The following is a 23,944-nucleotide window of genomic DNA, read 5'->3' as shown; positions in this document are numbered from 1 at the left end:
GGTTGCGACCCGAGATGTTGACCTTTGTTAAATATCACAAACACTTCCGGTTTGGTTGAATTTTGCTAAGAGCTTTTGGATTCATTTACGTTTACGAAATAAAGAAAATTATATCAAAATAACGTTTCCTTCGGATTGCTTAATTAATTTCATGTCCAGGTCAAAACAAACAGCAAATTTAAAGTGAATTCATAAGATCTGTTGTGGAAACAATGCAGACACCAATGGCTCTGGCTGTGTTTGCAGTGATCATTTTGGCCATGTCAAGTGGTTTTCTTTTTAAACTATCGCCAAAGACTAAAATCAATCACAAAATAATGGCAATCATATTAGCATGCACAGAAATTAAAATTCCCATTTTATGTTTTGACGTTTTGTTACGGATAAATGATTTCAATCGGCGTTTTATTTTATTCAGGCACGTAGCATACTTTTTCCACTTTTCCTCGCAGCAACAAATTTTTTAAAATTTACATGTAAAAAAATTAATTATCATGGATTGCCCCCCCCCCCCCCCCACATTTTTGGGAGCATGTAAAAAATTGATATGAAAATAAGGAAATTAGAATTGAAATTGAAGTTCTATACTACGCCAGCTTGTCAAGATTTTTTAGATGAGCCCCCCCCCCCCCCCCCTCAAAAACGATGCTACGTGCCTGTTATCTGTGCTATTGATGAGAAGACATCAGTTACGAAAAGTTGCAATTTTTCACATCATTCTATTTCGTAATTTCAAGATTATATTAGGGTGAACACTTAGAAGTTTTGTTGAGTGTATGCATGTATAATTATATGCCTAATTTTTTTTACAATGACAAACTGTAAGAGATCACCAACACTAAATGTATATTTTGATTTGCATTATTTGAAGGTGACCTTCATAATGATCGAAGATTGCACATACACTAACTATAATCTCCATAGTATGAAGTCCATACAATCTCATTGCCTTTCATTTTAATCAAATAAGGCAACTAATTATTGCGTAACTTGACTGAACACATGCATAAACGAATAATGTAGAACAGAGTATTTGGTAAAAAAAAAAAAACCCAAAAACAAACAAACAAACAAATTATATCTTAAATACAGGATATCTCCGCTGATGTCAACGAAAATCCTATGAAATGCGCTATCAGCGTATCTTCCAAAAGTGCCTTATTTGCAACCAAATCACCTTTCACATTTTTTTTTAAGTAGGGGTAAAAAAAAATATCTTAAATAATTCAAAAGATATATACAATGTATATCCATTACACTTTTCAACATTCATATCACACAGTCAAAGACATGATCTAACCATAAACTTGACCCTTCGCGGAGTTTTCGATGAGAGCGAAAGTCCTATACATGTACATCCTAGTAGCCAAAACAAATCTCTCGGGGACAGGTGTTTAGTACTATTCTTTCTACGATAATTTACCGTCAAAACCTTATAGGCATGGCATGTTTGCCTTGTATCTGAATAAACAGCGTCCAAATACTTACATGTAATCTAGTATTGCTCGCCGACTGAAAAAAAAAGTCGTTTCAACCACGAAACTGTACACTGCACAGGCATAAGAACAATGTTATCTGGCTATATTGTAAAGTAAAACTAGCAGAAAATGCACCAATCTGTAAAACACCTGTTTTACTTATTATCAATTAATAGTATTTATCATATCACTTCCATCTAAAAAGAAAGAATATGTTCATGTATATATTAATATTATATACATGTATTGAAAGGAAGGGAATTTACGAATCATTGAAGAGAGCTATAGAATTTTAACAATCTAATAAGAGAACTATCTAATAAGGTACTGGGTGTAAATATGGTGAATTATGCGGGATAGAGAATTAATACAAAATATATACCACGTGGTTGGTGTTAAGATATCTTGTATAAAAAAGAAAAGATATATATCTTTTATTATTCTTTATTAATTTTTGTTTAAATTTTTGGGTCACTAATATATGTGCCTAGCAAGGAAATAAATGAAGGACGCCATACTTTCAGTACATTCAATATATTCCTATATGTTAGTTACGATAGCTTCATTTATGAAAGAAGTGTTAAAAGTAAATCGTTTCTTGTTTCTTTCATCTTTGTAATGGACTGTTCAATAATGAGATATTTTATCTAAGAAAATTGGGGGGGGGGGGATAAGATGGTGCAAATGTCCATTAGTTTAAATTGTAAATTATATATATAATTACGATTCCAAGTTTTATATATTTCCATCGAAATCTATTTTAACCGGTTTTTCCAAAGGAAAAGTCTGATTATTGAAATGGTGAAAATCGCGTGCGAGCCGGCGGCTACCAAAAAGGGTATGTATACCTATTGTACGGACTCCTACAGTTTTCAAAATATATAGGAAGGTGATGTTTTGCAGATCTATTGTACATGTATATATCAGATATATACATATTACTTGGATTTTAAGTTTTGATACTTTATTTAAAAAATGCTACCTGTTTAACTTAGTTATTTTATATTCATTTTTTTTGGCATGATATTACATATAGGATACTCCATTTTTCACATAAAAAAAAACCCGGTTTGCTGTCATATTGACAGCTTTTCAGTTGTTTGTTTTAAAATATAATACAATTGTGCACGATCACAATTTTTGACTTTATTCAGTCTGAATATTTTAGCATGCAAACACAAAAATAAAATTGCCCCTAGGTTAAATGGCATCAAACTCTTAACCTAAAAAGCCTAAAAAGTGCTCTATCCACTGAACCACTTCAGTCACAACAAAGTTTACCTTATTTCATTAAATGCGAAAATACAAAATTCATATACATGTATCTATTTATGTATAGTGGGTCATCACTTAACTTTTTGTCGATAGAAATTGGTTCGTTTTGAAATAAACCCTATAATTTGAAAACGACAAAAAAATGAAGCACAGACCCTCACTATAAAATAAAAGGCATTGATTGATTGAAGTTATAAAAAAAATCGAACACTGTTTGAAGATTTTTTTATGCATACACCAGTTTAAATCAATATGTTCCATGTACATGTAATGAACCTTTTTAAAGGTTATAAGAATAAGTTTTGTTTTTCAGCTTGTTTCTTATCCATCTTAATATAGAGGTATTTTACCCGCCTTACCCCCCCCCCCCCCCGGCCCCGCCAATCTTCTTTACTTATATATTTTATTCATAATACTACGAATTGTTATCTAATATATAGTCCAATACATTTCATTAATCATACAATCGCTAAAAATTATGTAAATAGTAATCAGAAATCATTCTTAAATATTATGAAATGATCAAATACGGTTGGGCGTGATCAAATCTATTATAAAGCGTTTCGGGCTTTGTTAGGTTTGATCACTCCTGACCGTATTTGACCACCTAATAATACTAAAGGATGATTCCTTATTCTTCGAAACATGTCATTGATGAAATTATTGAACTATAATTACAAATGTAATTCGAAGTGTTATCACAGACATGTAAGTACATGTATAACAAATAAAAAATAATAACGGATGCAGAAGGAGAGTACATGTACTTTAATCGAATAATTCACCATCTTCGCTTCGTCGGCCAAGGGTTTTCGGTCCAAAATATTATTGTTTTTGTTATTCCAAGATAAATTATTCTTTGTTCGAAATTCTTAGTGGGTTTTAAAGCATTTGTTTTAGTTACTTGTTATATACCATCTTGTTTCAAAGAGGCTGGCATGAGCCTGTCTACATACATGTAACAATGAATTGTAAGCTCCGTATCTTGCTTATAACTCTACGACTGGTACTCCAATTTGGGTTGATCATTAGAAGTTAATTACTAAAGCACTGTAAACAACCGAAATCGTGACCACGATCCTTTAAATGGTGGTCGTCTCAAAATGTCAAAATGCACCAAATTTTGCTATTTATTTGGGGCATTACAAATGCAGATTGGTGCAATATGTATTCTTAAAAAATTAAGAGAAATAACTTTGAGAATAGCATAATCCTATGTGTAAAAATTTCTAGGTGTGCACTTTTTACTATTTATTTATGTTATTTCTTAAAACTTATACTCCTACATACCGGTAGCTGCATTTTATCATAACGTCATTAAAGCACAATGACAACGCTCGCCTACCAAACAACGGAGAATCGTAAAAAAAAAAGTTTTCCTTAAAAAATCGAATTATTTCTATCTGTATTTTGGCGTTTTTTTTCGTGTTCTTTTTCATATTTGGTATCTAAAAAGTCCTGAAAGATATCAAAACACCGTTTTTACCAGGTTGCACAAAAACAGGCACAGTCATGAGTGTAGTACGGAAGCGTATTAGTGCCACTTTGTATTTTTTTTCTTTAAAATTCCAACTTTAAAGTTGGAATTTCCAACTTTTTCCAACTTTAAAGTTGGAATTTCCAACTTTAATCTTGGAATTTCCAACTTTAATTCCAACTTTAAAGTTGGAATTTCCAACTTTAAAGTTGGAATTTTCAACTGTAATCTTGGAATTTCCAACTTTAAAGTTGGAAAAATCAACTATAAAGTTGATTTTTATTATATCTATATATATAAATAGATATATACTATGATTTTTTGTTCAGTGTGAATTAGGCTTTACTCATAAAAAGAATGGAGGAGCTCATTCGCTTTCAAGAAGAACTCAATATAATAACACAACAACTCGAACTCACTGGAAATAATAGAACATGTCATAATTATAATTTCAATTTTATTTTTTTAATTCCATGAAAACAATAACTATGTCATAATCAATATATATATATATATATATATATGTGTGTGTGTGTGTGTGTGTGTGTGTGTGTGTGTGTGTGTGTGTGTGTGTGTGTGTGTGTGTGTGTGTGTGTGTGTGTGTGTGTGTGTGTGTAAAAATGTAGCTTTATTGTATCATATACATATTAAATAAATTCTAAAAAAACCTCCATAAATAGAAGATTTAAAAGGATTAAGCCTAATGAAGCATAGTACTGAAAAACATTTAGGAAAGTGATTATATATAAATAATCTATTCTGCAATTTTCAACAAGGAATTTTCAGTTAACACATACATATACGGTAGTATTGGCGGATCCAGAGGGGGGGGGGGTTCCGGGGGTCGGAACCCCCCCCCCCCCTTTCTCTGGGACATATGAATTTTTTTGAAAACGTTTAGTGCCTATTTAAAGACAATTTTCCCCATTTATAATAGAAATACTGTAATTATCTCAAAGAAATTTTTTTAAAATTGCTTATTTAAAGAATTTCGTACTGCGTCCCATAATTTTGTTCTTATGTGAAAAAACCCTATCGATTTTTTATCGAAATAAAGTACATTGTACTCCCCTTCAGCATCCGGTGTTTACTACACTGAGTAAACATGTGGAAAATTAAAGAAAAATTACATAATATTAAGGAGTATCGCTAAAAAACACAGATTTATAATAACATCTACACTGTATTTTCTACTCTATTTCTTAAAAAAAAAAATTTATTATAGTTCATACAGTTTTGAACTGACAAGCCATCGAGTAAAACGACGTTCAAGTATGAGTACACGCATTCGCTTTCAAATTTATTGTTTAGTTAATTATAATATATATATATAATAATATTTATAATAGATGAGTTTTACTTCGTTTCAAAGGAAAAATACAAAGAAAATTACATGACCCGAGTAAACATGTGGAAATAAAAAAGAAATTAAGCAGTATCATTAAAAAACACAGATTTATAACAACAGCTACAATGTATTTTCTAATCTATTTCCTATTTAAGAAAATCGATTATAGTTCATACAGTTTTGAATTGACAAACCATCGAGTAAAAACGACGTTCAAGTACGAGTACACGCATTCGTTTTACTTTTAAAAGCCGCTTTCAAATGTATTGTTTAATTAACTTAAGTAATCATAATAGATAAGTTTAAATTAATTCGGTTTATACAAAAATACAAAGAAATATACAAAGAAAATTACATGATTACATTACTTATGCGGGTTATGCTATTTTTCTGGAATGCTGGCTACCTTCATACCCACATGAAACACAAAAGAAAGCCTTTTTTGTTTTGTTTTCCAAAAGTCGGAAATTCTGTTACAAAAATATCGTATAAAGGGTTAATATGTAAACCATTATGAAAATACCCAACTTTTCTAAATATGATCGCATCTGTACTTGTGCCGAATGATGTAGCGCACCCGGCCATTACAGGGGTCACATCAAGTTCCCTGGGACGACAATTGCTTTTACCATTGTATTACACACGTACCATTTATTCAGCACATAAATTATCCCCATTTTTTGGTCATATCCTATCATTTAGACCTTTATTTAAAAAGGCAATCGATAGAACTCAAAATCGATAAATAGTTCAGAATTTAAAAACATCAAAGACATAAAAAAATTACCAAAATATCAATTTTTATAATAGTTTGTCGTAATTAGTCTGAATTGTTTTTTGCTTCTTAGTGTTTCTTTTCAGTCAAGCATAGACGCACTTTCTCATGCTGGAGACTTGGGTTTCTTCTGGCTAGATAGTATGCAAATCTTCCTTACCTAAACCAAAACGGCAAAAACGCTCAATAATGCAGTGCACTCTGCTGTTGAAATAGATGTGAAATAGATAGTGATGAGAAAAATGTTTATAAAATACAGTTGTATACGCACGGAAAACGTTCAAAAAGTCCTTGTTTATTGACAAATGATGAATTTTGCACTTTTTGGTTTTCATCAAATGGACCCCCCCCCCTTTTCCAAATTGCTGGATCTGCCTCTGGGTAGTATGTGCTGAACAATGAATAAATATGTTGAATTGAATTCCAAGATTAAAGTTGGAAATTCCAAGAATAAATTTGGAAATTCCAACTTTAAAGTTGGAAATTCCAAGATTAAAGTTGGAAATTCCAATATTAAAGTTCGAAATTCCAAGATTAAAGTTGGAAATTCCGACTTTAAAGCTGAACACCGCTCGTAAATAGGAACCGCACACAGGTACCTGGTATATAAACCCTTCGATTTCGTTACACCCGATTGCACATCTGAAACTCGTGGCCGACGTGTAGTGTTCCTTTCGTTGTCTTTGGATTTTTATGCATTTAATTGTTATTTATGTGCACATTATGTCTGTAAATAATGCAATGACCAGTTCATTTGATGTTAGTACTCTCCTGGTTTGAAAAAAGTGCGTAAAACTTGACAATTTCATCGCGACCGAGTAACATGGCGAAGCAAGATGTACGTCCACACAGGTGAGACCTCTACAGCGATATACTTTGAACTGTTAAGAGGTCTATGGCTTATATAGGGGTGTAGGAAGAGCGGTGCTGAAAGAGAAATATGGCGGACAGTGCTTATTTACGAGCGGTGTTCAGCTTTAAAGTTGGAAAAATCAAGTTGGAAATTCCAAGATTAAAGTTGGAAATTCCAACTTTAAAGTTGGAAATTCAAAGATTAAAGTTGGAAATTCCAATTTTAAACTTGAAATTAAAAAAATAAATAAATATAGAGTGGCACTAATACGCTTCCGTAGTGTAAACTAAAGTCAACCACAAAAAAGCCATATGTCTTCAATAGAGATTTGCTTTTCTCGATAATGTCTTGGTACAAGCTAATATTATTTCTACGCATGCGCAGAATAAAACCGGCAAAGTGCACGAGGATTTCAAGATGGCGGCTGACAGGGGCTCCGATAGCGAGTCAAGAAGACATAGAAAGTCTGAATCGCAGTCACAAGGGAGTGTAAATGGTGACGAAATAGAGGAACCAGATTTCAGCGATCCAGAGGGTTACGTCGATGACATTTCTGAAGAAGGTTCAAAAAGTTTACAATGTTTATTTTGTGCAATATGGGTAGGAAGTCTGAACTTGCAAACACGTGTAACAATAAAAGGAGCAATATTTGGCCACATAATGCCAGGATAGGCACGATGAAAATGAAATACAAAGTTATTGCTTTTATTCCTTACATAAACGTTTATCAAAATGAAAGTTTGACATAATAAAGTCACTAACAACTTCTCAAAGTGAGACCAATCGCCCAAATTTGATGAAACGACCCGGTTGTGATATGATGCCCTAAATGGGATATACATAAAATCTTGATAGTTCAAAGAATATTTTTTTTGAATAAGAAAAATTCTGTAAATCGACATAATAATACATTGATGATTGAATTAACAATCTTTGCCGCAAACAAATTCTTCTGTAACATTATTTTGATCCACATGACTGTAACTCAAAACTTTTTCACAACCTTTATGTTTACTGAAAAACTTATTTCTACTACACTTCGCTGTCTCCTATAACAAACCTATTAACAGTAACTGTAGCACAGCTCTTTGCAGAGTAACTTGACACAGTTTGGTGAAATATGAAACAACAACTGTTTATTATAATGCCTTATCTATCAACTAAAACTTCAGTAAAGTAACAGTCAGATTAACAATACGGTATTTAAGATAACTCTTATTTCTATTAGTTAACATATGGTCAAGCAAATAACTTGTTATTTAATGATATAAAACTAAACTGAAGTTCACTATGTGCTCTACACTTTAGAAAAAAAATTTATCATTTAACTAATTACCTGGTTTTCTGTTTTCAGAATTGCTAGGAGATTTACTGAGGAGCAAACCTAAAGAATCGGATGGCATTGATAACATTGTCGTGGTAGATAATGTTCCCCAAGTAGGACCTGACAGACAGGAAAAACTAAAAAATGTCATCAGAAAAATCTTCGAGAAGTTTGGCAAAATCAACAGGGAATTTTTTCCAGTTACTAATGAAAAGACAAAAGGGTTAGTCTTCTTTTAAAAAATGGTAGAAAATTATTTTTAAAAATTATGAAATGTAATGTTGAAATGTAAGTCCTTGCTTTTCAACCATACAATCTTCTGAAAACTGTTTGCAAAGAGAGCATTGCTCTATAAATATTTTTAAAATGTGTGAACTCTCTTTCTTTCAGGTACGTTTTCATTGAATACACCTCACCTCTCCATGCCAGTGAGGCTGTCAAGATGGCGAATGGATACAAGCTTGACAAGCAGCATACCCTTCAAGTGAACATTTTTTCTGACTTTGACAAGTAAGTACCCTTTATCATTGGAGCCTTGTACTATACATATAGGACAAATTTTGTCTTAGCAGACACCAGTGACAATCTTGATAACAATGTTTAATGTTTTCCCTCTTATCCTTTCATATGATGATGTTTGATCCTTTAATTTAGGTATGAGAAAATCCCAGAGGAGTGGGAACCACCTAAACCCAAACCTTACCATGATGTCGTAAGTATAATCATATAATATAACTATCTGAGTCAATAAAGCTTGGAGTATTCATTCTTGGAGCATTTCAGCAGTTTCCAAATCTTTCATTTTTGAATTAAGATGCAGAAAACATTTTACTGAATTCTTTTTATTTCAAAATAAGTTTTCAGTATAAACCTGGTGGTTCAATGACAGAGGATTTTTTAAATATTTTTAGGGAAACCTGCGCTACTTCTTGCAAGAACCAGACTGTTATGATCAGTTCAGTGTCATATATGATGGAGGAGACAGAACAGCTATATTCAAGAACACTGCCAGGGAACCTGTGCTTATTGAAGAAAGAGCAGTAAGTTATTGCTGTTAAATGGCAATTTTCAATTATTTTCTTCTTATAAATGAAAGGAGTTGAATTGAAACTTTGATAAAACATTATTAAAAAAAATTGTAATTCTATGATAATTATATATTTTTTATGAGGTCATAGAGGGAGAGAGAGATATTAGGATTAATTTATTTTTAGTATCAAAACACTTACGATATTGTTAGGAATTTTTGCTCAAGCAGTTGCAGTGTTTATGTATTCTCTGATCTCTTTGTAGAGGTGGACTGAGACGTACATTCGCTGGTCACCCCAGGGAACCTACCTAGCAACCTTCCATGCTAAGGGCATAGCTCTGTGGGGAGGGGAAAAGTTTGAACAGATCATGAGGTTCAGCCACCCCGGGGTTCAGCTGATCGACTTCTCTCCCTGTGAGCGATACATGGTGACGTTCAGCCCCATCCTTTCCACCCAGGAAGACCAGCAGCAGATCATTATCTGGGACATCAGGACTGGCATGAAGAAGCGAGGCTTCCACTGCGAGACACAATCCACCTGGCCCATACTCAAGTCAGTATCAATGATGTATTTTGTTCTCTGATAATGAATTTGATCAAATTTGCTTGGCATAGCTAGACATTAAAGAGATATTGAAAATGAATATTTTTCGTTTGCAGGTGGAGCAATGATGGAAGCTACTTTGGGAGGATTACCCCAGATACTCTCAGTGTTTATGAAACACCAGTAAGCACATTACAAATAAGGAAGATCATGTGAATGTCATATTTGAAATCCAGTTATATGTTCGAAAAATGTCACATCATTAATTTCATATTTTTGATATTTTAGTCAATGGGGTTGCTTGAGAAGAAAAGTTTGAAAATTACTGGACTGAGGTAAGCTAAAAATACTGTTAGAAAACTTCAAAGTGCCTTTAATATATATACTGATTTGTTTAATTTATGAAGTATACAATATTGTATTTGATTGGTTGTGTATAAATGGCCATTTTCTGCCTACAGGGACTTTTCCTGGTCTCCCTCTGACAACATCATAGCCTACTGGGTGCCTGAACAGCAGAACGTACCAGCTAGAGTCACTCTCATCCAGATGCCTAGTCGCCAGGAACTGTGTATCAAAAATCTCTTCAATGTCGCTGACTGCAAGATGCACTGGCAAAAGAATGGGGACTACTTGTGTGTCAAAGTCGATCGCTACTCCAAGGCCAAGAAGATTGATGAGAAAGACCAGTTTAAGTACAGTGTAAGTAAAGACCAGTTTAATGCAGTTTATGAAATGACCAGTTCAAGTACAGTCTAAGTGAAGACCAATTCATTGACAAGTACAGTGTAAGCAAAGACCAATTCATTGACAAGTACAGTCTAAGTGAAGACCAATTCATTGACAAGTACAGTCTAAGTGAAGACCAATTCATTTGCTGTGAACATAGTGAAAAAAGTCAAAATGTTGAACTACAGAGTGTTTTCTTCTTACATGTTACATTCTGATTTTTTTTTTTGCAGGGTCTTTATTACAATTTCGAGCTGTTTAGAATTCGAGAAAAGCAGATTCCAGTGGATAAGGTAGAAGTCAAAGGTAAATTAATTTATTATCCAAGAAGATTCATTTTACTGTTTTTCTTGCTAAAATTGTTTTTATGTGAATCATCTTGATTATCTTTTTGCAGAAAATGTGATTGCATTTGCCTGGGAGCCTGTTGGCAGTCGATTTGCATTTATACATGGAGAATCCCCCAGGATTTCAGTTTCATTTTACCAGATCAGACCAGGGAAAGTGGAAACTATCAGTAAGAAGACAGAATTGTAAACATTATAAAAATTTGTTTCTATCATTTGCATGATTTGAATTTTGATTTTAACTTATTTTCTGTTTGCAGAAACTCTGGAAAGAAAACAAGCAAACCACCTGTTCTGGAGTCCCGCTGGACAGTTTATTGTTCTAGCAGGATTACGCAAGTAAGAATAGTATATTGTCAGTTTCAGAACAAAGCAAGAAACAAGCATTTTCTGATATATAATGATCCATTGATCAAACTAATAGAAAATTAGGACTTGAAAAACCCCTCCTCTACAACCCACTATACATGATCCATCAACATCCCACACAGGTTCACCTTGGAGTGACCTTACAAGTCAATTCAGTTTTGATTTATATCGATATTGCTGTATACATCTGTATGTGGTGTTTTGTTTATAGCATGAATGGAGTGCTGGAGTTTGTGGATGCCTCTGACGTAACTGTGATGGCTCAGACTGAGCACTTCATGGCTACAGACGTTGAGTGGGACTCCACAGGCAGATACGTGGTGTCCGCGGTCAGCTGGTGGGGACACAAGGTAAGCCTGCACACTCCATGTAAATGTGTGTAGGGGTAGATCTAAACTGAACCCAAAATGATATTTCATTTTATCATGTTTTGGAGAATCTTTTGAATTTTTTGGGGGGGGGCTTGTTTTTAGGTTGACAATGGCTACTGGATCTGGTCTTTCCAAGGGCGTCTGCTGCAGAAAATTCAACTGGAGCGATTCTGTCAGTTGTTATGGCGACCACGCCCTCCCTCCTTATTGTCTCTAGAACAGATGCGCGTAAGTGTTTATTTTGAATTTATTATTGGAATCAGTCGAATTTATATAATATAAAACATAATTTAAGACGTATATATATGTACAATGTAATTCAGAGAAATTATTTTCTTTTTTCTATATTTCATTCCTATTACAGGCCATTAAGAAGAACATGAAGAAATACACCGAGCAGTTCGAGGTCATGGACAGACTTAGACAATCCAATGTTTCTACTGTAAGTCAGCAAATTAGTAGGTTCTAACATGATAAAGAAAGCTTCAAAAATTAACACAATATTATCATAATCATAGCAGGGTGGCAATGTTTTCAGTGCGTTTTGTTTTTTTGCAGGAAATTCTTGAGAAGAGAAGTGAAATGATGAATGAGTACAAGAGCTTCAGAGAACGAGCCACTGAAGAGTGGGAGAGTATGAAATACAGGAGATTAGAACTCAGAGACGGTAAGTAGCGAGTACGAGAACACTTGTAGAAGATATTGGTGGGATATTGTGAAAATATGTAAAAAGAAACTGGAAGAACTTAATTTTTGCTGGATATTGCAGAATGACCATGGGTATTCAGTATTGAATAATTATGAAATGTAATAAAAATAATACTTGTTTAGTTGTCCAAATGTAATGTGGAATGTTAAAGAGTGAACAGAGCAAAAGTGTTAGTTTTAAATGAAAATCAGTTTTCTGAATGAATGCAAGTTCTGGTTAAAGAGAGGTATTGTGTGCTGAGCTGTTTCTTGCTGTATTACAGGGGTGGATACGGACACGTTGGAGTACGAGGAGAACGACGAGGAGATTGTAGAGTTTTTGCTTAAAGTCGAAGAAGTCGTGGTGGAAGAGTAAACCCCAGAAAGATTGTCGTTATTTTTACCGCTGTCAGCCGATTAACAGCCATCTTGAAAGTTGGGAAAAGTGCCGTAATATCAGCTATCTGATTTGTATTATAATTATTGTACAGGAATAATAAAATCGACATTACGGATAACGGCCTGCTATCGTAAAGATGGCAGGTTTTACTTGTAGATATTTTTATTGTTGCAAAGTGCTGCCTGTTTATGTGCTATATACATTGTATTTAGTGGTCTGTATGCAATTTTTTGTCCCGCTTTCTATTTTATTTGGACATTTTTCTGGGTATTTTCCTTTCCCTTTTCGGTTACATTTGAAAAACAATAGTATTTATATCAAATTATGCCATTTTGTGTGTCGCACTACGATCTGTCAGGTATTTATCTTAATAAAGCATGGTTTACATTTACATGTTTGTTGAGTAATGATTTTTACATGAAAAGTTGAAAAAGGTATACAATGTACATGTATTTGGATATTATTAAGATAGGAATACGCTTGACAAAATTTTCTTTTTGCAATTGAAAGCATGTGAGGAGAGTTTAAAAGATGAAGATGTTGTTCCAGTAATTGATTGTGCATTTCTGGGTTCAAAATCTGTTAGAGGATTGAGTATCAATTAAGAGAGAAAGGCATGCTTTTCCTAGAAACTTTGGCATGAATTAAGTTAAGATTTGTTCTAACTGCAATATTAGTAACTTGTTTACTATTGATGATGGTAATGAAACGGTGAAAATAGGGTGTGGGTCTTATAAAAATCTTGTTAAGAAATATCAATTTAATTTTTTTTTAAAATTCTGTATTATTTGAATTTGACTATTACACGAGGGTTGTTAGAAAAGTTCGCGGACAAAATAATTTACGGCAAAATTACTCTGTACATTGTAGGATGACGTATGTTTTATTAAATGACTACCAATTGAAAATAAGTAAGCAAAAAATCATATGATTTTGAAGTTGTTTTCAAAAGATACAACGATTTTTTATTTTGCATGAATTGGATTTACGGAGCACCATTTCATTTCCACGACGTCAGGTGACGTCAAACTACTGACAGGCAATTTAAATCTGTCACTCATTTTCAGAGTAAACACCTTTTAGTTCACATACCATTTTAGTTTCATGCCATTAACCCATTTATAAAAGGCATGTTTACACCATTTAATATTTGTCAAATTTTTGTATAATGTCTTGTGTCATATCGTAGATCATTTAGGTCCGAAAATCTCTGTCCACGCAGTTTCGACTTGAGATAAGATAAAATTAATCTGTAAATTTTTAAGGTGCATTTTGAAATAAACAAATCTTTACATATTTCTTAGAAAATACGTCAATATTAAATATGAAATGTTTCGCTGGCATCATGCGAATAATCCGCTCACAATCGAACTTGTCCGCGAACTTTTCTAACAACCCACGTATATGACTTATCTTCAGTGAAATTTCCATTTGGAAAATATTCATTTAATAATTGATAAACTACGTTAAAATTTTGCCAGCGGGGGTCTTAAAATTGCTTCATTTTAACAAGAAAATGCTTTCTTTGGGGATTCATTCGGGATATGAAGGTAGCGACCTTGCAAAAAAAAAAAAACCATAACCCACGTTAGCGGGTTATGTAATTTTTCTCTACAATGATTGCTACCTTCATAACCCGCATGAATCATCAAAGAAAGCAACTCATTATTTATAATAACATCTTTCTTTTAACTAATTAATAAATCGATTATGAAAAGTTAGTAAAATTCACTAAATTATGGTTAATATACATAAGTACGTTGGCTAAAAGAAACGGGCAAATCGTCTCCTGTAAGACTGAGTCTGACATCATCATGATTATTTCGTGCAGTCCGTGATTTTTCTTAGGTCGCTGTTGGCTTTGACCAATCGATTAATAGGGCGTGTCAATTTGAGTCCTGTCAATTTCTTGTCAGTTTCAGCCGTTGAAGATTTCGACCAATCGATAAACGGGGCGTGTAGATTCAGTCTAGCTGTTTCTATAGAGCTATTCATGATTTAACTATAAGTTTCCATAAGAAATAGAGGAAATAATACTTGTTAGATGTAAATATATAACTGTGTTCGTTATCTACAGCAAATTTCTACTAGTTTTTATTGAAAACGTGCCAGGACATGAATAAGAATTCGTTATAACAGTAAATTCGCTACATTCGTATTCGTTGTATCCGAGTTTTGCTGTATTTAATTTTAATATGAAAGCTTGTATTTAAATCGAAGATCCTAAATATATTGTAAAAACCATAACACCCCGGGCCAATATCGGGGCCCAAAAAGGATTTGAAGCAATTTCTTTTTTTATTAGAATATTGTTAAATTTGAAAATTCTAAACCGGTGAAAGTATTTCAATTATAATGTACTTTTAATACTTCTAAAGTGTCATGTCAGGCGTGGATTGGGAATCCCCCCCCCCCCCCCAATAAATGTCAGATGGAATAAATTTTAAGAGGACTGGATGGTTATGGCCATTTTTAAACCTGATAAATCTCCTTAAACAGATGAGTTAGAGCTCTATATTAAGATGTCCTTGTGGGAAAACATTCAAATTTTCTTTACGAAGTTATAGTTTATGTAGCTGTTTAACAAGCCATTTAAATAAAATTAAGGTGAATGGTGGTTAATTTGTTGACCACCCAGCCTCCTTACACAAAAGAAAAAAAAATTATCTCTAGATACGCGAGTATAGAGAATTGTTTTTTTGCTATCCAGTTAACAGAATACTTCTGTAAATTATTTTTGCCCAAAACACTTTCATGAAAAAAAAATCATCCAAGCATCATTGAGAGAAAACATGGAACAATTTTAATTTCTTTTAATATCTTTCGTTTGCTGCATGCATTGACAAGTTTACAATACAATCACAAGGATATAATACATTGGTTTTAAAGAACACATAATCACAAAGAAACAAGCTACCAATGATTTACAGTCTGTATTAGACACAAACTTAGAAACACTTCCTGTGAACGACGCTGGGTCCACTCTCGTCATACTCCTGTTTGCTGATCCACATCTGCTGGAAGGTGGAGAGGGAGGAAAGAATGGATCCGCCGATCCAGACGGAGTACTTCCTCTCGGGGGGAGCGATGATTTTGATCTTCATGGTGCTGGGGGCTAGCGCGGTCATCTCCTTCTGCATGCGGTCGGCCATTCCCGGGAACATGGTGGACCCGCCGGAAAGCACCGTGTTGGCGTACAGGTCTCGTCTGATGTCGACGTCACACTTCATAATGGAGTTATAAGCCGTCTCGTGGATCCCTGATGCTTCCATTCCCAAGAACGCTGGCTGGTAGAAAGCCTCCGGACAGCGGAATCTCTCGTTGCCAATGGTGATGACTTGTCCGTCGGGAAGCTCATAGCTTTTCTCCAAGGACGAAGTCGAGGCTGCGGTCACCATTTCTTGCTCAAAGTCCAGAGCCACGTAACATAGCTTTTCCTTGATGTCGCGGACGATTTCCCTCTCGGCTGTCGTTGTGAAAGAGTACCCGCGCTCCGTCAGAATTTTCACCAGGTATCCAGTCAAATCTCGTCCAGCCAAGTCCAAACGTAGGATGGCGTGGGGCAGGGCGTACCCCTCGTAGATAGGCACGGTGTGGGAGACCCCGTCCCCAGAGTCCATGACGATCCCCGTGGTCCTTCCCGAGGCGTACAGAGACAGGACGGCCTGGATACCCACGTACATGGCCGGGGAGTTGAAGGTCTCGAACATGATCTGCGTCATCTTCTCCCGATTGGCTTTGGGGTTCAGCGGTGCTTCGGTCAGTAGCGCTGGGTGCTCTTCTGGTGCCACCCGCAACTCGTTATAGAAGGTGTGGTGCCATATTTTTTCCATGTCGTCCCAGTTGGTGACGATTCCGTGTTCAATGGGGTACCGCAGAGTGAGGATACCTCGTTTGCTCTGGGCTTCGTCTCCCACATAGCTGTCCTTCTGGCCCATACCGACCATCACACCCTGAAATCAGATGGAACATTTCATTAATACAATACAATACAAGCTGCTGAAGCGGTGTCGGGTTACGTTTATCAAAAATTAAAAATTTAATAAAAATGTTCATGTATTTTAACAGCTATCCTCAAGCAGTTGCATTTATATGAACATCGATGTTGCAAGATCAGGTTTAATATTTGTCATACTAATAATAAAACTTGCCTATCATAAAGTAAGGAATAAGGAATCGTTTTTTGAGTATTATATGAGTTGATCAAATACGGTCGGGGTGATCAAATAAAGCCCGAAGGACTTTGATAGATTTGATCACGCCTGACCGGATTTGATCACCTTATAATATTCAGAGAATGATTCTTATTCCTTACTTCGAGCCTTGTTAAATGGTACATGATTCACGATAGTGAAAATTCATTTGAAGTGGACAGACTTATCGGAAAAGAGTGCAAAGTACCAAAAAATTATATTTTGTTTATTGATATTCTGTTAATTTCCTTATATTTTTTTTTACATGCCCACCCCCCCCCCCCCTTTTTTTCAAAAAAAGGGGAGGGCACTCAAATATTTACTTCAGAAAAATCACATACCCCCCAACGCATGCAACGTGCCTGGCATAACTATAATCATTTTTTTCATATTATATAATATGCATAACCAAGAAGGTCAATCAGAAATTAAAGTGAAATTAAACATTAACGTTATACATGTAGATCTATATTTCAGCCATGTTCACGACAGCAATGTTCAGCGGGGACACGTGCAAACATCGGAAGATAACATACGCGGATTTAGAGCCCTGGTGAAGGGGGTCTTTTTAGAAAATTCAGATGTTTGATATAGAAATTGTACATATGCATAGTCCAATAGTCTTGTGTATTTATGTTTAAGGTGCATATACTATATTATAAAATTATAGTTTTCTTTTTTTCTATACTAGGCTTATAGGTCAAAGTCAAGGTCGGCAAAAGTTTAGAAAGTGCAGTGATCCACCATCCCACAAATAAACAAATAATCAATTACAGAGTAAAACTATAATAACTTTGAACTCAAGTTATTTTTGTTTTCAATCGCTCATTGGACCAAAGGAGTTAAGTAAGCAATTTAAAACATAAAGTCAAAAAATACCACTTGATTGACCAAACCATGAGCTAATCAGCTATGAGTTACGCAAAGCTTATGCCAGTTATGGTTCAGTCATGAAACCAAGATTTCTGGCTTTATTGTTATAAAAAAAAACTACAACCCCTGTGATATGGCCTATAGATACCTGATGTCTTGGACGCCCAACAATGGATGGAAAAACAGCTCGAGGAGCATCATCACCGGCAAATCCAGCTTTGCACATTCCTGATCCATTATCAATAACAATCGCAGCAACTTCGTCACTCATGTTTTAGATGAAAATGAAACTGTGGCCTAAATTCAGTCTTGTGCGTTCGAATGCTTGAGCAAAATGGAAGAGACCACGTGTCCATCCGGGGACTTTTTAATTCCAATACCTCCTTATAAGGAAATACTGATGGCAGGGATGCACTCCCAAATATGGTCAATTCAAATAGCACCGCGCTTGAACTTTAGAAAGTCAAAGGTGCGTAACTCTGTTTGGTTGAGTAAACAATGCACATTTAAACAATAAAATGTTTTCTTTGGTGATTCCATCTTTCCACGTCAAAGGGTTGCTGATGAGAAACCTTGGGAAGATGTAATGATTCATATGTGATATGAAGGTAGCGACATTGCAGAAAAAAACATAAGCCGGCCCCGTTAGCGATTTACGTGAGCATTGGCCAAAGTCTGAATAACTTTGAAGAATCAACAACCTATCAAAATGCGTGGATATAAAAAAACAAAACGTATATTACAACATTTGAGTTTTTGTGAATAATTTAAAATGTTTTTCTTTTTAAATTTGGATCCCTCCTCAGTCATGTGGCCCCACCCTACTCGGTCTGAAGATTATGATTTTGACGAATTTGAATCTACACTAATAGTCTATCTAAGTTTGCCTTCGCAAATTGTTTTTTTTTTTTTAAAGTTTCAAGATTTTTCTCTATTCATTCCTGATGTAAAAGTTCGAGAACCCCCTCCCCCAAAATAAAAATAAAAATTTCCCCTGGTGGATTATAACAAACGAAGAACAAAATTAGAACAAACTTAACGGTTTCTGAGAAGTTTTTTAAAGATTTTTCTCTATATACCCCTTTGTAAAAATTTGCCCCCCCATCCCCCCCCCCCACCCGTGGTCCCACCTCATCCCTGGGAATCATGATTTGAACAAACTTGAATCTACCAAACATTAGGATGTTTTAGTTTTTCTGGCCGATCGGTGGATTTTTAAAAGATTTTTCTCTACACTTTTCATTGAAAAAAATTGACCCCCCCCCCGTGGTCCCACCCTACCCCAAGGGATCATAATTTGAACAATCTTTGAATCTTACCTAAATGAGAAGGCTCTCACACAAGATTCGGCTTTTCTGGCCGATCGGTGTCTGAGAAAAATATTTTTTTTCATTATATTCCGTTGAAAGAATTCGATCCCTCATTTTGGCCGCAGCCTACCCCCAGAGATCATTATTTGAACAATCCTGAATCTACTCTACTTGAGGATGCTCCCATACAAGTTTCAGCTTTTCTGGCCAAATTTTTTTTGAGAGGAGGCTTTTGAAAAATACAAACAAATTTTTCAACAATTTTTAGCTATATCTCCCCTTGAAAGTTGGCGTGGTCCTTCAATTTAACAAACTTGAATCCCCTTCGTCCAATGACGCTTTGTGGCAAGTTGTGATGAAATTAACCATGAGGTTCTGCAGAGGAAGTCGAATACATATATGTAAAGAAGTCTACAGACGGGCGGACAGACGGACGCCAGACAAAAAGCGATCAGAAAAGCTAACTTAAGCATTAAGCTCAAGTGAGCTTAATATTTCAGATACTACAATAAGAATTAACCAACCCTTATTTCTGGAATAAAGACCTTTTTGTGATGGGTATTGTATAAATATTCATTTGTATTGTATAATTTTCTATTTGTACTTATAATTTCCCATTTGTATTCTATAATTTTCCATTTGTATTCTATAACTTTCCATTTGTATTGTATAATTTTCGTTTGTATTCTATAATTTTCCATTTGCATTGTATCATTTTCTATTTGTATATTCTATAATTATACATCACAAATGAAAAATTATACAATACAAATGGGAAATTATAGAATAGAAATGAAAATTATAGTATAAGAATGGAAAATTATACAATACAAATAGAAAAGCATACACTACAATGAATATTTATACAATACAAATGGAAAAGATCTAATATTGCAACGTTTGACATGCCATATCTTAGGGAAACTTATCGTTAATTCAGCGATCATTGCAGAAACAAATTACGGAACCCGCGGGTTTTGTATTTTTCTGCAATGTCTCCACCTTCATATCCCACATGAATCACAAAAGAAAGCATTTTATTGTTTAGATAATATTAACCATTTATAATTTTGTAAAACTCCGTTTCTTATACTAGTAATCAAAATCGTTAAAACTTACCCAGCTTATGTACTTTGATTAGAAAATGTTTACCGAATACAAGTTCTGATCAGAATATGTCACCATACATAAAGATTTTTTTTTTTGGGGGGGGGGGGCACAAATCATAATGGAGATGTCTTGTTACATATCTATAGACTATATAACAATTCAAATATCATGGTTTATGACTAATTTTGTTTTTACTGACCATTATCTGCGCAATCATCACAAAAAGAACATTTAAGTTCGTATCGACTTGTTGTCAGCATACCAAGTAAACGATTTCTAATTTCTGAGAACGTTTCGCTAGTTCAGTTTTTATTGGTCTGAATTATTTGAAGTTTTCCTGGCTTTTCAAAAATATCAAAATCATTTTAAAAAAAGGGCGAGGAAAACGTCACGACTATTTCCGACTAAGTTTTTATGTGTTGTTTAATTACAAAATAAATACCATTACTTTTAGCGAATACATTTTTAATTTAAACATATTTTATTGAGTAATCAAATGGATTAGGCAACAGGCAAAGCCTATATAAACCCTCTCCAAAATACAACGTCAAGAAGTGGTGTTATAAAATAATCATAGAATATAGTATATAGTATAATTTACCAGTTTACAGAGTGATATATTATTGAAATTTTCGTATACAAGACAAAGGATAATTGGATAATAAATAATAAGCTTGACTTTTGTCCTATGATGGTAAATTGTAAGCTAATTTGCTGTTTAGCATATACATGAACACATTCATTCCTACATTTATAAACCCGTCACCTCATTCATTCATACCGACAGACAGACATAGAATATTGGTGTCATGATCCAGCCCATTGGAAAAAAAAGTGAAAAACGCTTAGAAGCTATAATATAACTATGAACATAAGAAACAATTTTACATTTTAAGTTGTATGAAAAGTCAGAACTACCATAAAGAATATAGTAAATATGAAAAGGAACGCTAATGTCATTGAATTGATTAAAAAGTTTAACTCTTTGTTGAGTGTATCTTTGACACTAAAAAACATAGGTAATCATAGATTACTGAGCTCACCGAGACGGAGCATCACCCTTATGAGACATCACCTTCATAAGACCGCCTTTATCATTTTATATGAAAATCATACTTTATGATCTTGGATATTCATGGATTCTGTTTTGACAAAATATCGTATATCATCTGATAAATTTTTTTTATGATAATCATATGTTAATATGTTAATCAATACAATGATATAAAATTAAATATTGCATCATGTCATATTTCTAATATAATATATATCATATAATAAATAAAATACCGTAATAAACAATAATGAGATTTGATATTGTAACGTATGATATGACATTGTATTGTGTTATACCTTATTGTATTTGATCACATAATACAATATCATAAAATATAATACAATATAGTATCATATTACAATACCATATTACATAATACATCATAACACTGAAACATGATATTATATTGTATAATATAGAATGATATTGTATTGAATGACACTGAAACATATTTGATACATTATATGATATTATATCATATAATACAATATAATTTGATTCCAACATTGTATCTTATCAAATGATACAATATTATGTGATATGGTAAAATATTATAAAAAATATTTTTAAATTATACATATTGCATCATATGACACAATGAAATATATTACAATATCAAATAATACAATTTCATGTGATATGATAATATATCATATAAACCAATATCATATCATACAATATCGTATGATACAATATTATATAATATTACAATATCATATAATACAATTTCATGTGATATAATTCTATATTACTGAAACCAATATCATATTATACAATATTGTATGATACAATATTATAGAATATACAATATTGTATCATAGGATACAATATAATATTTTGCAATATCTTATGTAATTGTATCATGTGATAAAATAATAAATTAAAAATACAATATAATATTAGACAATATTGTATCATAATATACAATACTATACATAACAATATCATGATACATAATCATATCATAAAATATCAAAAAAATTGATACAATATCATATCGTATCGTATAACTTTTTATAATATAACATATGATATCATATTGTATCATATCAAACAATATTGTTTCATATCATACAATACTTTATCATAGGAATCATGTTATATCATTTATCAACAAACACATCTATCTATCGAGCTGGTTTGAGTGAGGTATGAGATTTCTTTAGCATCCTTGATAATGGAGATGAGGCTCTGCTTCTGAAGCAACCTCTGCATTTAATTTATAATAAAGTTAAATCAACTATGCAAGCTATCATCTATAAAGCATGTGACCTGTTCCAAAAAACTAAACCTCATCCACCATCCGAAACCTATGGCTCAGATTCAGCATTCAAGCCCATCAGCTGCATTTGTATCATAAGACGCATCATCCATGCAATTTTGGTGAAGTTTGGACCAGTAATAACCAAGATATCATCATCAGAGGGCACTAGCAATTAAAACCTTAACTTCCTCCAGCATCCGCAACCTATGGCTCAGATTCAGCATCCATGCCTGTCGGGTGCATCTGTATCATAAGACACACCATCCATTCAAGTTTGGTGAAGTTAGGACCAGTAATAAATAAGATTTATTTTTTTAGCATCCTTGATAATGGAGATCAAGCTCTGCATCTGAAGCTACCTCTGCGATTCATTCATATTACAGTTAAATCAACTATGCAAGTTTGAAATAGTACTATCATCTATTAAACATGTGACCTGTTCCTAAAAACTTAACTTTATCCAGCATCCGAAACCAGACTATGCATTCAAGCCTGTCAGGTGCTTCAGTATCATAAGACACACCATCCATGGAAGTCTGGTGAAGTAAGGACAAGTAATAACTAAGATATCATCATCAGAGGGCACCTGTTTCAAAAACTTTATCTAACCAGCTCTTAAAACCTTAACCTCCTCCAGCATCCGAAACCTATTGCTCAGATTCAGCATTCAAGCTTGTCAGGTGCATCAGTATCATAAGACGCACCATCCATACAAGTTTGGTGAAGTTAGGACCAGTAGTAACTAAGATATAATCATCAGAGGGCACCTGCAACAAAAACTTAACCAGCTCTAAAAACCTTAACCTCTTCCAGCATCCGAAACCTATAGCTCAGATTCAGCATTCAAGCTTGTCAGGTGCATCAGTATCATAAGACGCACCATCCATACAAGTTTGGTGAAGTTAGGACCAGTAGTAACTAAGATTAATCATCAGAGGGCACCTGCAACAAAAACTTTTACCAGCTCTAAAAACCTTAACCTCTTCCAGCATCCGAAACCTATTGCTCAGATTCAGCATTCAAGCTTGTCAGGTGCATCAGTATCATAAGACGCATCATCCATACAAGTTTGGTGAAGTTAGGACCAGTAGTAACTAAGATTAATCATCAGAGGGCACCTGCAACAAAAA

General features: G+C 34.0%; 2 protein-coding genes across 2 annotated transcripts; one reads left to right on the top strand and one right to left on the bottom strand.

Moving 5' to 3' along the window:
• The first annotated feature begins 7,587 nt into the window (after window positions 1-7,587).
• LOC105332194 (eukaryotic translation initiation factor 3 subunit B) lies at window positions 7,588-13,398 on the top strand. The gene is made up of 17 exons (XM_011434667.4): window positions 7,588-7,768; window positions 8,561-8,753; window positions 8,921-9,040; window positions 9,185-9,242; window positions 9,442-9,570; window positions 9,824-10,113; window positions 10,221-10,287; window positions 10,393-10,439; window positions 10,566-10,806; window positions 11,067-11,139; window positions 11,231-11,350; window positions 11,441-11,519; window positions 11,761-11,899; window positions 12,023-12,148; window positions 12,285-12,362; window positions 12,479-12,587; window positions 12,892-13,398. Exons 1-17 carry the CDS (start codon window positions 7,624-7,626, stop codon window positions 12,981-12,983), a joined length of 2,106 nt encoding a protein of 701 aa, XP_011432969.3. The 5' UTR covers window positions 7,588-7,623; the 3' UTR covers window positions 12,984-13,398.
• Window positions 13,399-15,804: 2,406 nt separating this feature from the next.
• LOC105332193 (actin, cytoplasmic) lies at window positions 15,805-18,418 on the bottom strand. The gene is made up of 2 exons (XM_011434666.4): window positions 18,222-18,418; window positions 15,805-16,960 (listed from the first exon to the last, which is right to left on the bottom strand). Exons 1-2 carry the CDS (start codon window positions 18,342-18,344, stop codon window positions 15,956-15,958), a joined length of 1,128 nt encoding a protein of 375 aa, XP_011432968.1. The 5' UTR covers window positions 18,345-18,418; the 3' UTR covers window positions 15,805-15,955.
• Between the last annotated feature and the right edge of the window lie 5,526 nt (window positions 18,419-23,944).

This window comes from Magallana gigas, chromosome 7, assembly GCF_963853765.1.
Source record: "Magallana gigas chromosome 7, xbMagGiga1.1, whole genome shotgun sequence".
Taxonomy (NCBI): domain Eukaryota; kingdom Metazoa; phylum Mollusca; class Bivalvia; order Ostreida; family Ostreidae; genus Magallana; species Magallana gigas.
The sequence above is the reverse complement of the archived record's forward strand: the minus strand, read 5'-3'. Positions and strand labels throughout refer to the sequence as shown.

Bases quoted from the DNA above. Each gene is read 5' to 3' on its own strand.
- LOC105332194 (XM_011434667.4), top strand. From the start codon at position 7,624: ATGGCGGCTGACAGGGGCTCCGATAGCGAGTCAAGAAGACATAGAAAG. The intron at 9,041-9,184 runs GTAAGTACCCTT...CCTTTAATTTAG, and splicing joins ATTTTTTCTGACTTTGACAA to GTATGAGAAAATCCCAGAGG. The intron at 11,520-11,760 runs GTAAGAATAGTA...TTTTGTTTATAG, and splicing joins GTTCTAGCAGGATTACGCAA to CATGAATGGAGTGCTGGAGT.
- LOC105332193 (XM_011434666.4), bottom strand. From the start codon at position 18,344: ATGAGTGACGAAGTTGCTGCGATTGTTATTGATAATGGATCAGGAATG. The intron at 16,961-18,221 runs GTATCTATAGGC...ATCTGATTTCAG, and splicing joins TTGGGCGTCCAAGACATCAG to GGTGTGATGGTCGGTATGGG.